This window comes from Myotis nattereri (assembly GCF_964212035.1).
Source record: "Myotis nattereri genome assembly, chromosome: 14".
NCBI lineage: Eukaryota > Metazoa > Chordata > Mammalia > Chiroptera > Vespertilionidae > Myotis > Myotis nattereri.
Genome location: NC_138089.1, coordinates 13,275,306 through 13,290,226, shown reverse-complemented (window position 1 = coordinate 13,290,226; position 14,921 = coordinate 13,275,306). Strand labels below are relative to the sequence as shown.

The window sequence follows — 14,921 nt, the reverse complement described above, 5'->3', positions numbered from 1 at the left end:
ATCTCCCAATCTTACTAGCACTTGACCAAAGTGCCATTCTCCCTGCCATTGTTTTCCTTAGCGTATTCGATACATTAAAGTTCCAAAAGTCCACTCTTGGACAAGCTGGGTTATGTAATGTACTCCTGGATTTATGACTGTACTTGGAAAAAAAAGACAAAAGCCAAATTCCTCTGGATACATGATAAGATAGATGTTTGTGTTCCAGTTATTGGGTGAAACACTTGGTAGTAGCATCAGTAGAATTTATGAGTAATAAATAAAACTGGCTTGAATGGATTTTTAGTTTTAGAATGACTAAATAAGTATGGGTATCAGCTGGCTGTAAGAAGGGCCAAGGACAAGGTTCGGAAGAAGAATAGGGCAGGAAAAAAGCTAAACTTGCCAGATGATGAAAGAATTTTTAGAACAGATGAAAGCTAACCCTCCAAAGGATACTTTTTGAGATAATCAAAATCAAATAGCAGAGATGACAGCTGGAGATCACTAGTGGGAGAAGCTGTAAGTAGAAGAGGGGATGAAAGGAGAAGAAATATAAGCTTCAAAGAAAAGAAATGATGGAGAGGATTCTCCAAAGGATGGAGGGAGGAAAAAAATGCACCTGCACAAACAGGGTCATCTATCCTCCAGATAGAACTGGGGTGGAGGCAGGCTACCAGAACGGGGCTATGACAAAGAAAAGACAAAGAAGACACACAGGAAAAAAACCTGTGGATGTAGATGGGAGATGAGTAGAGGTTATAAGGAGAATTCATACAGAAAGGGTAAAGGAAAAGACAGAAAGAAGAAAGAGCATCAGCAGATTTCAAACTCTGGGTCTACTTCTTCGGGATACTAGGAAATGGTAAACACAGGGCAATCAGACTCCTTCCATTCGCATGGCAGACATTATAAGTAGATCATTGCGCTATTGTCCTCTGAATACAAATTTGGCTTCAGAACCATTCTCAACACAACGCTCTAAGTATCCACTGTGGACTGATTTGACTTGCATTCCTACTATATTGAGAAACCAACCAGCCAACTAACCAGCCAGCCAAACAATCAACCAACCAACCTACCCTCAGTGGGGTTTTGGTAATACCCACTCACTGATTGAAGAGGAATAAAGAAATTAACACCAGCTAGAAAAGCAAAATGTTTCAGTGTGAGATGTTTCTTTATACAGACATAATGATGTACATGTATGGATATGACTGAATATATATGTGAAATATGAGTATTTCAAGTAGGTGGACCCAAGTATTCCATATTAATTTGTAATTTGAAACTTGGTTTTGAACATTCCCAAGGGCATGAAATTCAGCTCATTATTTTCCTTGGAAACTGACATCTTTAAACCCAGTAAATGATATGAATTACATTTTGAGTTAAAATACCACATATAAACAACAGCCTGTTAGAATAATCAGAGCCTTTTCCTTCCTTATTTCACTTGTGACACTATATTGGGCCCAACATATTAAAAGGTTGGCAGAAATACCAAGTATATGGCACTTTTCAAAAATTGATTTCAGAGAGGAAGGGAGAGGGAGAGAGAGATAGAAACATCAATGATGAGAAAGAATCATTGATTGGCTGCTTCCTGCATGCCTCACATTGGGGATCAAGCTTGCAACCTGGGCATGTGCTGTGACCGGGAATCAAACCATGACCTCCTGGTTCATAGATTGACGCTCAACCACTGAACCAAGCCAGCCAGGATATATGGCACTTTTTAAAAGCACATGCGAATAACGCAGCATGATATAATAGCATTGATAATGACCAGGTCATGGCAACAGTGGGGGAAATGTTGGGATTTCATCAATAATAGTTTTTTAAAAACTGCATTCATTTACAGCTTGAAACTAAGTCTCAAAAAGGGAGGAAGGGTGGCAAGTGACAAGTTGCACGGGTTTCCATTTCCTTCTGCAGATGCTCATTAATTTCACGCAGCTTCTGAGCATCTGAGCCTTTGCCTATTCATGCAAAGAACCACTTGAAGGAATACAATGCCCTCATATTTTCTCCAGTCTGGGAAACATTCAGTGCTTTCTTCGAACTATTTTGTTTGAACATCCTGGCAAGTTATTCATGTTCTGCTAAATAGCGCATAATACTGTGAGGGAGGAGAGGCAGTAAGCTGCTGTTCGGAGTTTCTCCTTCTATGACTTTCTTTATGAATTAACAACAATGAGAAAAGATTCTCATTAGTCTAAGCTGGCTTAATTGAGATAGAAAAGAAAGAGAGAGAGAAGAGAGCAGCGATCTCTCAAGAATCCTTGAGCTCTAAGAGTTGTTGACTCAAATGAATTCATCATCATCACTCATGTTTCTCCAGGCTTTTTCCCTCATGGCCGGACAAGGTCCTTCACCGTGAGTCCCCTTCCTGCCTCACTGGCAGCTTAGGCATACCTTATTCTCAGCCCACCAGCTCCACTGGCCTTTCAATTCCTCCTTGCCACAGGGCCTTTGTACAAGCTGAATCTTCCTGGAACCCACTTTCCATTCCCACTGTCCTTGCTCAACTTTTATAATATTAGTCCAACTGGCTTGTAACTCCTAAGGAAAACCTACTCTGACTGTCCCCACAAACTGGTTTAGGCACTCTTTTCTCCTCAGGGTTTATAACTTGCCGGGAGCCGGTCCATGCTTGCTGTTTCAAGGGACCTGGCATATATGGCATACTGTTCCTAATATGTTTGCTCACCTTCTTGGCACTATGTGTTTTAACCAAGGTCTCCTCTCTGAGAAAGGTTGTTTCCCCAGGTAGGGATTTTCCCCTGAAGTTAGGGAGGGAATAAAACCTCTTAACTAAGTGCCAGGCGGGTAATTAATCACTTTAACTATGAACAATCATGCTTAAGCTACATAATCTTTACTCCCTGGAATGGAGATAAGAAACGCCCTAACCTTTGTAATAGAGATTGATAGGATTGAATCAACTGGTATAAATACAGATGTAACAAGACAGCAAGACTCAGAACTTAGAAGACAGAGCTTAGAACACAGAACTAAGAAGACAGAACCTACACACAGAACTTAGAAGACAGAACCCACACGGAACATAGAGACAGAAGAACTTCGCTGGAGAGAACATGGCAAAAGATCCTGGACTGAACCTGACTACAGAAATTGGCAAGAGAACCTGACTAGAACTTGGTGACTGAACCTGGCTGGAGAACCTGGACAGAACCTGGCCGGAGTACCTAGCGAGGGAACATGGCTACAGAACCTGGCTGGAGAATCTGGAGAACCTAGCAAGAGAACATGGACACAGAACCTGGCTGGAGATCCTAAGTAGAACCTCTCTGGAGATCCAGACCAGAACTTGGCTGGAGATCCTGGCTAGAGATCCTGGCTAGGCTCCTGATCAACTGAACGCTGTCTCCGTGTCACTCCTTCTTCGCCGACTCCATCCACACCTTTGGGGACCCCTGGACCCGCTGGGGTTGGACCCCGGCAATAACTATTTGTAGTTATCAATTTGTGTGATTATTTTTCTGTTGCCCACACTCAAGTGTAAGCACTGTAAGGCTATAACAGTGACTATTTGAGAGTTTGACAAATACGCATAGACCATAGGAATAATGTATTAGGTTTAACGTAACAGACTGCTTTGCTAATATATTTATAACTGTGGCACATAATGATCTTGAAAAAAAAATTGTTTCTATAATAAACCAAATATTATTTGGAAAATATAATAAAACAAAGTTATGTCCAACTGTCCTGCACACCACACTGAAGGATGGAAGTCATGACTCTTTGCCCCCAGAGAAGAGGTTGTTACTCTAATTTCCTTCTGTTCTCTGCTTTAGAGGAACTTGAACACGGGTTATGGCTGCCAAATAAAATGTAATCAAGTCATCTTGTTTAACAAATAAACCAAGTATATGCTTTCTAGAATTTTCCATGGAAACCGGACCTTGCAGCCCGTGATCACAGCCTTGTGGGCAATAAATGGTGGAGAAACAAAACTTACGTGGGCTTAGACGCCTCAGCCTGGTCCGTCTGTAGTTTCTCTCCCCCTTCCACCTCCATTGTACAGTACACAATGCGATTGGGAGCCAAGGATTTGAGGCCTTGCACTTCCATGATCACCACCTGGAAACAATCACACAAAGTGGGAGTTATTGCCAAAGACCATGGGCAGAACCATCCACAGGAAATATATGAATGAGAAGAAGTTCCCGAAAAGCCAGCACATACCTGATGGCTTCCACCAGGTTTCTGCCAGCCACGCTGGGACCAGTCTAGCATGAAGATGTAATTCTTACTGTGTAGCTTATTGCCTCCCAGGTGGAAAGACAAGTCTCACTAATTCATATGCTCACAGGGGCCAGACAGGTAATGTGAAATGGCTACTCTTTTCTATGTTAGTCACAGGATCTGTTTCCATTTCCACAAAGAAATCTGCTATCTCCTATTTCTTTAAAAATAATCTAGGTTTTAATTCAGCACTTGGCAGAGACACAGGCCCATGAGTTTACATTGGCCTTTATGGTAAGACTAAAGGCCCAGTGCATGAAATTCATGCATGGGGGGAGGGGTGGGTGTGGTCCCTCAGCCTGGCCTGCAACAATGCCAGCATTCCTTGTCCCGGCCTCTGGCCCATGGTCCCTTCCCTACACTCCCTCCATGCGGCCGGTGTGCGGACGCTAGGCTCGCATTGCCAGGGCAATGCCACCAGCGTCCCACCCCAGCCACTATGGGCACCGCCATCTTTGTCATGGAGTGATGGTTAATTTACATATTACTCTTTTATTAGATAGGATAAGTGGTGATGGAAGTGCTAAGATTAAGGGCAAGTAGCATTAAGTGGTACAGTCAGAGACAAGAGGGAGTAGTGGGACTGTGGCAACTGGAGAGTACACTCCATCTAAGTGGAGCAGTTGATAGTCGTCATAGCCCTTGTGGCCTTGTCATTCCCTGGCCCACTGTTGCCAGATACTCTCATTTTTCCTACCAGAAAATGGAAATCCGGGTCAGAATCCAAGTCAGATATCTGATTTTGAAATTTTGATAATAATTCAAAAAGGGGGGAATAAAATACCCAAACTTTGTGCAGGACAACATTGCTGGGTCAAACCAAAAACATGTCTGCGGCTGCATACACTGTTCTACTCGGAAGGAAAAGGCTAGTGTCTTGATTTACAAGTCCTTCCACTTCCCACCTCTACCCTCAAACTCATCGGTCACCTGCTGTTATTCTCCTAGTCACTGGTATGCCCTGTCACCTATCAGAGAAGGGGGAGGGAATGAGGCGAGGGCAGAGACACTGTTGTAAGAATCTGAAACAAATGGCATGCATCAGAGATCTAGAATGAGTAATGTATATTGAAAAAAATCAATTATACTCTCGAAGAGGTAATGACATTACACGAGGAGGGAATGTGGGCATGCAAACACGTACACTTCTGAATGGGCTTGATTCCAGGAAGTACAATAAGGCTGGCATTGAGGCAGGATTCACAAGTTAGTTTTGCTGCTAATTAGCCCAGTGGCTCTTAAACTTAGTGTGACTATAAATCACCTGGAGGGCTTGTGACACCAGAGACTACTGAGCTGCACCACCAGTTTCTGATAAGTAGGTCTGGGGTGGGGCCCAAGACTTTTAAAAATATATAGATTTTTTTAAATGATTTCAGAGAGGAAGGGAGAGGGAGAGAGAGATAGAAACATCAATGATGAGAGAAAATCATTGGTCGTCTGCCTCCTGCATGCCCCGCATTGGGGATTGAGCTTGCAACCTGGGCATATGCCCTGACCAGGAATTGAACCATGACCTCCTGGTTCATAGGTCGATGCTCAACCATTGAGCCATGCTGGCTGGGCAAGACTTTTTATTTTGAACAATTTCCCTGGTGATGCTAATGTGTTGCTCTGATCCAGGAGTCATACTCTAAGATCCATTGTACTTCTCATGTGATGTTGGGCAAGTGACTTGTTCTGGAAGTCACTCCACTTTTCTTTTCAAGCACCTGAGCCTCAGTTTCCTCATCTGTAAAGTGGGCACATGTGCCCTCTCTCGCTGTGGCTTTTGTGTGAGGACCAAATGATGTATGGGATTGAAAATTTTTACATGAGGAAGAATCATAGAAATGAGAAGAAATGGTAGGCACAGGAGAAAGAACACACTTTTTGGATTTTAAAAGGTCTGAGTTCAAATCCCGAATCTGCATCTTCACTAGCTGTGCAATCATTTATAAGCTCCTTAACCTCTCTGAAGCTTTGTTTCCTCATCTGCAAATGCCTCCAAAGATTGCTGTGAGGATCACTGAGTGAATAGTGGCAGAGCCCAGTTCATAGTGGCGTTCTTTAAGTTCCTACAGTTTTCATCAGAGCTCCCCCTGCCCACGGCCGGGCCACTCGGCCTCCCGGACCTCAGCTCTCTCGCTGCAGTTAACTGCTCTCTGGTGTCCCTTCCAGCAGGTAATTCTATAATTACCTGAAATCTGTCTTGTTCCAACCTGAAAACTGAAACACAGGCTTCCCTAATGAGATGACAGCCGTTCTCCCTCTTCTTGCCTCCTGTCTTTATGTCCCCCAAACATGCTCACAAATAGATAGACAATGATTTTTGCTGGCCGTTTTGGTGTGATGTGCGATGTTGTGTTCTAATTTAAAAGCATTGGGGAGCCCTGGGGCGCTTTATTCTGTGCTTGTAATTACTGGTTAAAGCCTGTTTGAAGCATGTACGCATGTGAGGATGGCTGGGGACTTGCCTACACTGGCATTTCAGCTAATCAGCTGTATAATATTGTCTACTGGTAAAGAATCAGAAAATTACAGATTTAAAAGCTTCATGCAAATCAATAAAGCACGTTTTCTCCTCTCTGTAGAACGACAAGAAGCAGCCGGGAATAAATTGCCACCTCTAATTGGCAATAATCAAATTCAAAGACACCTAAGAAAAAGCGTGCAGTGCCTCAGGTAGTGGTATTAAAAAAGAAAGAAAGGAAGTTTCTGTGAAATTACACTGATGACATTTTTCACATCACAAATGGTCTATATTTAACCGAATACTACTTCATTTGACAGCAGAATGCATGTCAGAAATACTGTAACGTGGCTATCTCAACCCAAACTGCGCACAGGCGAATTACCTGCGGTTAATTCACAGCAAGTCTTAATGATGTTCTAAATTAATTCAGTTTTTACACATTCTAATTACATCTACAGAAATTTGATCTATTCTCTTGGTCTCCCTAAATCTAGGGCCATCATAAAATCCTGGAGGGTAGAGCTGTAATAAGATATGAATGGGTCTCAAACTTGGGAGTGCATAGAAGTACCTGGGTAGCTCATTAACATGCACATTCCTGGCTTGCATTCTCCTAGAGATGCTTTTTTCTGATAACTTTATTGAAGCATAGTTTATATATCATATAATGAACCCATTTTAAGAGTATAAGCAATGATTTTAGCAAATTTACTATGTTGTGCAGCCATCATCATAAATTAGCTTTAGGCTCCTCATGTCCGTGTCCACCCGCTGCCTCAGGAAACACTAATTTCTTTTCTGTTTCTGGAGACCTGCCTTTTCTGGACATTTCATATCAATGAACTCAAACAATATGTGGTCGCTTGTATCTGGCTTATTTCACTAAGCATGAATGTTTTTGAGGTTCAATAAATCAAAGCATGCCCCGCCGGTGTGGCTCAATGATTGAGCATGGACCATGAACCAGAAGGTCATGGTTTGATTCCTGGTCAGGGCACACACCCAGGTTTTGGGCTCCATGCCCAGTAGGGGGCATGCAGGAGGCAGCTGGTCAATGATTCTCTATCATCATTCATGTTTCTAACTCTCTCTCCCTCTTCCTTCCTCTCTCTGAAATCAATAAAATCATATATTTTTTAAATATCAAAGCATACATCAGTAGTTTATTCCCTTGAATTGCTGAACAGTATTCCCTTGTCTGGATGTACAAAACTTGACCCATTCCCCAGGTGATACACATTCAGACTGTTTCTGTTTGGCTCTCATGAACGATGCTGCTGTAAAATGTTGTAAGCATGTTTCTGTGGGGTGTGTTTTCAGTTCTCTGGGGTAGGTATCTAGGAGTAGAGTCACTGGACATACCTTGATTTTATGTTTAACTTTTTGAGAAAACACCAAACTATTTCCAAAGTGACTGCACCACTTTAAATTCCCACCCCCTAGAGATTTGGGTCAATAGGGTCTGCAGTCTGAACCAGCTTCTGGGGAATTCGGATGATGTTGGATCAGATATGTCAGAACAGCAAACAGCAGAGTAGAAGTTATGGAGAAGTGTAATGACATACTGAGCATTCTACCAGAATTCTGGCCCAAATGGGTTTTTCCTTTGGGTTGTGAGGTAAGCTGAAAAGGCTCCACCGCAATCATAGGCTCTCTCCACGGAGCCAACAGGAGAGATGGTGGGAAAGACAATTTACAACTCACCACAAAATGATGCTCGATTGCTTCTCTCATAACTTCAACCCAGGTTGCCCAGACTTTAAACTTTCTAAATTGCATAGCTCTTTACAAAATCCTTGATCACTGGTTTAAGACAGTACAAGTAATGTGAGATGGGATTTACTAAGTGGTTCTTAAGACTGCATTTCCTTGAGAAAAGCATTGGCTCCCGGGAGCAGGGAATGGCTTGCTGATGAGCCGGCCCGTGCTCAGCAAGCAGTGCTTTTAGGAACTGCTCCTGGGGCGCAAGAAACACACAAGCTGATTGTGAGGCCTCTGATCACCGCGTGCTGCTTGCTGGGCCAGGAGACGGTCAGGGGGCGAGAGCTTTTTACCTCCAAGGAGAAAGCCAGCACGACGTCTGACTTGGAGAGCTGGTTCTCACTCTCCTCGCCCAGGTCTATGATGGAAGCGTTGTGGCTGCGCTTGAGCTTCTGAAGCTTGAACTCGCCGCCCTTGGACACCGGCATGCTCTCCAAGTTGGCCATGAGCAGGTTGACGGACGACTTCAGCTCCTCGATGTACATGTTTTCCATTTCTTTGGATACAAACTTGGGGAATTTGCGTTCCTTGCAGAGAAAAAGCAAAATATGAACAGAGGAGTAAATAGGGAGCAATTGACATAGGTTTACATCTTAAAGCCCAGAGTTAGGATAGTACCCACCACCCGGGAGCTTTGCACGTGCTAGAAAAATGTTCAGTCTAGTTGAGTAGACAGCTGCCGGCTTCTAGTTATAATCCCTAATAGTTACAAACAGACATGAGCATAGAGTAAGTAAGGGTTTATTATAGTTCTAGTCCCCCCATACCCCCAATTTTCTCTGATTTGTGGAAAGAAAAATGGGGTGATATTTTTCAAGTCCGGATTCAGTTGAAACAGTTTTTCTTCTGCAATCGGTTGTTTTTAATTATGTTGACAGAAAGACACCTTATTTCCGGATATTTATAGAAATGTTCTCACATAAATAATTCAAAAGGAGCTCATTTAAGATGTTTCAAATGTAGCCTGTGGCTATTTCTGAAAGAATAGTTACTTTTCTCAAAAAAAAAAAATTGAAAAAATTAATGAAGCAATGAAAAGCATGAGTAATATTATTTAGAAAAAAATATAAAGCAATTCAGTATCAAAACAGATCATTTTTCACTTCCTTGCTTATGGATTCAGTTGTAACAGTAATATGCCTTAGTTGTGCTATTTATTTGTGTGTTCGTGCCTCTAGGGTTGTCCTGCCTTGAATATACTTTGGATTTATCACCTTCTCAAATAATAATTTCCTACTTGAAACATCAAATAGCCTCCCCTAGCCACGCTCTATAACTGATTAGGTGAGGGGCAAGACAAATCAGTTTGATATATTTTTTTTTTTGCCAGGAACAGAAAAATCCAATTTAAATTGGCTTGAACAATAAAAGGAATCTATTGGCTTGAAAATGTCCTGGGGTAGACCCAGCTGTAATCAGCACTCAGGTGGCATCACCACAACTGAATGAGTTTTGACTCCAAATCTTGGTTTGGGTTCCTCTGGGTTGGCTCCATGCTCAATCTTGCTCCTCTTAATGTCACAAAAAGGTTGCTAAAGATCCAGACCTCACAACACCCCATCACAAAAGGAAGAGTGAATATCTCCTCTTGTAATGCCCATGGAAGATGAGAGTCTTTAATCTGAGAATTCTCTCCCAAAAAGTCTGACATATGTATATACTGGGAACCAAAGGCCAGAAGCATGCTGTGCTGAATTGCTTAGGCATGAGTTATGTCCTCCATTCCCGAGGCTGGGGGTAGAACTCTACCTAGATCACAGGAATCTGAATAGGTTTGCCAATTCTGGGTGGCAAAAAATAATATGTCTATTACATGGGTAACTGATTCAAAGTCAACCAATCAATACTATTAAGAGGCCAATGATCGACCAGATTTATTCTCTCAACAATTGAACTGAGAGATATTGAGTTTTCAGTGAGTGGTGGAGCTGAAACAGTAGATTATGCAGATTCATGAGTGGCTGCCATATTGGACCTGGTGGAAGCAGAATAAGACCCCTGGCAAAGGAGAGAGAGAAAGATGTAGAGAGAGAGGAAGAGAAGAAGAGGAGGAGGCAGGAAGAGAAGAGTGGGGAATAAGATGTCTAGAGTCACAGGAAAGGAGCTTTGACTTCCACTGGTGTTGTAATTCCCACAAAGTCTAGTTATTCCTTTTCCATTCTAGTTCCTGGAGAGTCTCTAATTTTGCTTTCAATAATTCCCCCTGCTCCCTACTTAGCTAGAAGGGTATGTCTTCCTTGACACTATAAAGCTTCACTCAGATTCACACAGGGGCTTCTCGATATAGACGCAGAGGCGCATTTTTGCTGTCAGTCTTCTTCCTACAGAGACCGTCATAGTGTTTCCCTTTCCTCTCCTCCCTAGGTAATTCTCAGCCTTCTTGTCACCTTGCATGTTTCAGCCTCAAAACTTAACTTCCCTGGGGTTGGGTCCTTTATTGTATTTTTATTGTAATTCTTAGCTTACCTTCTTGGTAACACTTATTATAATTAATTAATATTATAAAATTTACTTGTTCAATGTTTGTATGTCCTTCTGGGCCACAAGGCAGGACCATACCTCTCTTGATACCTCTGTTGAATTCCTGATATCTAGTATGATGCTTGGCACACAGTAGATATTCAATACATATGAGTTGAATGAATGAATGATGGCTTGTCAAAATGTCCATGGTAAATACCAATGCAGCTAAAACTCATCAGTGAGAAGCAGGTGAAGAGATGATGAACTAAATCTGGAAGCACACTGAGATTCTGCTTTTCCATGTAAATGACTAAAGGATCTGAAACCAACCCAGCAGCCATAGAGTACCGATTCCTTCTGGAACCTCTTGGTACAATTGTTTCCTGCTTTACGGTTGGGCTCAGCCCACTGTGCGGTGCTTTCTGAACATCCTGTGAGTGAAGCAGTGAGGGGAGAAGCAGGATGGATGCTCTGAAATGAGATGATAGGCAGATGAGCTCAACCGGAGCTCGTCATGATTCAATGCAAAGGTCTTATTTCTCCAAAATTTCTGCATGGTGGGCTTGAGTTTCATCATTCTTGGATTCATCAGGACACCTCAAAAACTTGGGTACCCTTTATGGAAGGAGATGGAAATGTGAGGACTTGGCTGCTGGGCCATCATCACTTGGAAAACATTTAATGCCATCAACACTGTGCCTGGCCCAATACTAGGCACAAGATGATTGTGATGTAAGGATACAGACTGTTCTCCTGGAGGTTGCAGCGAGTGGGGGGAAATATCTACGAGGAAGCAGCAAAGCTGATGTGGTAATGGAAGTCTCTGAGGTGTGAATGCTTCCTGAGAGAATCGGGTGGCTTCTAGAGGAGGTGACCCTTGGCCTAAGATCTGATCGACAAAGGAGAGCTTTCCACCAGGCTGAGTTGGTTGAGACAGGGCCACTGCTACTTTCTCCTTTCCATGGGAAACATAGTGGGCAACCATGAACCTCAGAAGGTGTACATAACTGTACGTGGCCACAAAATATTTTCCATTTCCTTTCGAAGATGGCACTTGTGAGAGTAAAGGGAAAAATGAGGTAGGTTAATTCATAGTCTCGAAGGCTATGTTAAAGGAGCCAAACAGCAAAGGCTACATCCTAACAGCCTGAGGGCTGTTACACTGACCTCTCTCTTTTCTCTTCATATTGGAGCACAAACCTCCTAACTACCTGGGATTCTTGGACAGCTGGGTAAGTGGTACCTCTGATTTCTACTGGCAGCTGCTGGCCTTCGAGTCGCCATGGAGATAGCGAAAAAGCCATCATGTCTACGAAGTGTGTGCTTTCCTGCTAATCAACCTTGAGAGACCTTACCATCAAGTGCAGTCCTTTTGTCACAAGCATCTTCCGAGACTACTCAAGGCCTTTTAACTCTACAGTCTGGCAGCTTAGGAAGAAGACCCAGTGGTCACTGACAATATCACTGTGGCCTGGAGTTAGCATCCCCCAAACTTCCATGCAGCAGAATATTGGAAAAATCCAAAGAATGACACTCCTCTCAGAAGTGAGACAGTCCCCAGTGACATCATAAAACAAGGCACAGAAAACGGAAGTGTGCAAGGGGCAACAAGGTCATTTTTCTCCCCTGAGCACGTAAGCCTGGAGAAGACATAGCATCCTGTCAACCTAAGCTGAGGTTCTTGAGGGGCGTTTTGAGCAGCAGACCCATCACAAACACATTCAACCTGAAGTTGTGCCAAAATAAGGAAAACAGAGTCATCCATCTTGATTGCACTTTCCCACGCGGAAGAGTAAATTAGCCTCGACGAAAGGGTGGCTTTTTCATTCTGCGCTATAGAAGGCAGAGCATACGGGTGACCTGTCTTCCAGGGAAAATGTGAGCTGGGCATTTATTTCTGTTTGGGGCTGATAACATTCCTCAGTGGGGAGGCCTCCCAAGGACAGTTCCCATAGGCGAGTGTGTGCTCGGCAACATGGAGGGATTTGGGGAACATCTTGAAAAATGGCATTTGAAAGTGCTAACAGCTGTCGGCCATTTGCTTTGCTTTTCTGCCTTTGCGTTTTTGCCCACAGAGGATGAAGTGGGTACGTGTAAAAGCTAACAAGTGTACTCCACTCTAGCGGATCCCGAGACTCCAAGGGCTCAAATGCCATGTCCTGGCGGACAATCAGAAGAGAGGAAGTGGCAGAACACTTCCTAGACGCGGGAGCTCACCAGCGGTGGTGCGGTCATTCGGTTCCATCTCTAAAGCGCTTCCTGTCATGTGTCGGGTAGTGTGGTCGCTGTGGGGGACAAAGGACTCAGCAGAGAGGCAATGGTATGAGGGGCCATGGCAGAAAGCCACCAATCAGACACCGTGTGACACATGAGGTAACAGAGGATGTGCGGGGTACAAAAGCCACCGGGGAACCATATCCCAGCCACATCAGCAAAAATGATTTCACCTCCTTCGAATCTTGGGTCTGCTACTTACTAGCTGTGTAACCTTAGATAGCTTTCTCAATCTGTCTGAAATTTAGTTTCCCCATTAAAAATGGGGATATAACAAATCTCATAAAGTTATTGTGAAGACTTAGAAATAATAACTTTAATTCCTTTGACCACTGACTGTGTGCATGTATTTCTGTCCATATATATATATATATATATATATATATATATATATAATGTATCCATACATGTATACATAAACACATATAGTCATACTCATATGTATACCCACATACACATATGCACATATATGCACATATGCATATATACATGCACATATACATATATACATACATATAAGCATATACACATATGCAAATACACATATACATATAGGCATATTCATATACATCAGGCACCATGCTACCACCAACAATGCCAACAATACCACTAATAATGATGGTGACTGTAGTAAAGGTCATGATACTAGTTGGCATTTACTGAGTGATAACTGTACTGGGCACTAGTCTAAGCAATTTATATGTTACCTTATTTAATTTGTCAAACAACCCACTGAGGCTAGTGCTATTATTTATTTCTACTTTCTGGAGGAAAAAGAGGCTTAGAAGTTAAATCAGTCATTAGTAGAATTGCATTTGAAACCCAGAGACCATGTTCTTAGCTACCACACAGTAGGGCAGAGCTGAGGTAGCATGATGGGGCTCTCAGCACGGTGACCCTCCAAGCATCGCCTCACATCCCAGCATTCAGCGCAGAGCTGTGACAGCTTGTCCTCCGCAGCAGTGGCCGCTCCACAATTACCAGTGAATGTGGATGGTGGGCAGGGGTGTGGCCACTCCACTATTACCAGTGAATGTGGATGGTGGGCAGGGGTGTGGCCACTCCACTATTACCAGTGAATGTGGATGGTGGGCAGGGGTGTGGCCACTCCACAATTACCAGTGAATGTGGATGGTGGGCAGGGGTGTGGCCACTCCACTATTACCAGTGAATGTGGGTGGTGGGCAGGGGTGTGGCCACTCCACTATTACCAGTGAATGTGGATGGTGGGCAGGGGTGTGGCCACTCCACTATTACCAGTGAATGTGGGTGGTGGGCAGGGGTGTGGCCACTCCACTATTACCAGTGAATGTGGGTGGTGGGCAGGGGTGTGGCCACTCCACTATTACCAGTGAATGTGGGTGGTGGGCAGGGGTGTGGCCACTCCACTATTACCAGTGAATGTGGGTGGTGGGCAGAGGTGTGGCCACTCCACTATTACCAGTGAATGTGGATGGTGGGCAGGGGTGTGGCCACTCCACTATTACCAGTGAATGTGGGTGGTGGGCAGGGGTGAATTAAGGGGGGCGGGGAGGGTGTTAAGAAAGAAAACGAAGGTCTTGGCAGTAAAGGTACCACAGTTTCCTGGGTTGGCTTATTACTGAAACCTTTCTTTGAGTGGCTTGGTCTTACTTCCTCAGCTTTTATGAATTGGATGGACTTCCCGTCACTGGAATAAACTTCAGACGACCTCTTGGCATTTAGACTTTTCCTT

At 43.5% G+C, this 14,921-nt stretch overlaps 1 protein-coding gene across 10 annotated transcripts in view; it reads right to left on the bottom strand.

Moving 5' to 3' along the window:
- The window catches only part of CADPS (calcium dependent secretion activator), a 448,916-nt gene that overhangs the window by 235,732 nt on the left and 198,263 nt on the right, over positions 1 to 14,921 (bottom strand). For all 10 annotated transcript variants that reach the window (XM_081106565.1, XM_081106568.1, XM_081106567.1 and 7 more), the window contains exons 5-6: positions 8,764 to 8,997; positions 3,968 to 4,089 (exon numbers count right to left, since the gene is read on the bottom strand). In XM_081106565.1, the coding sequence (XP_080962691.1) occupies positions 3,968 to 4,089; positions 8,764 to 8,997 (356 nt within the window). The remainder of the gene's footprint in view (positions 1 to 3,967; positions 4,090 to 8,763; positions 8,998 to 14,921) is intronic.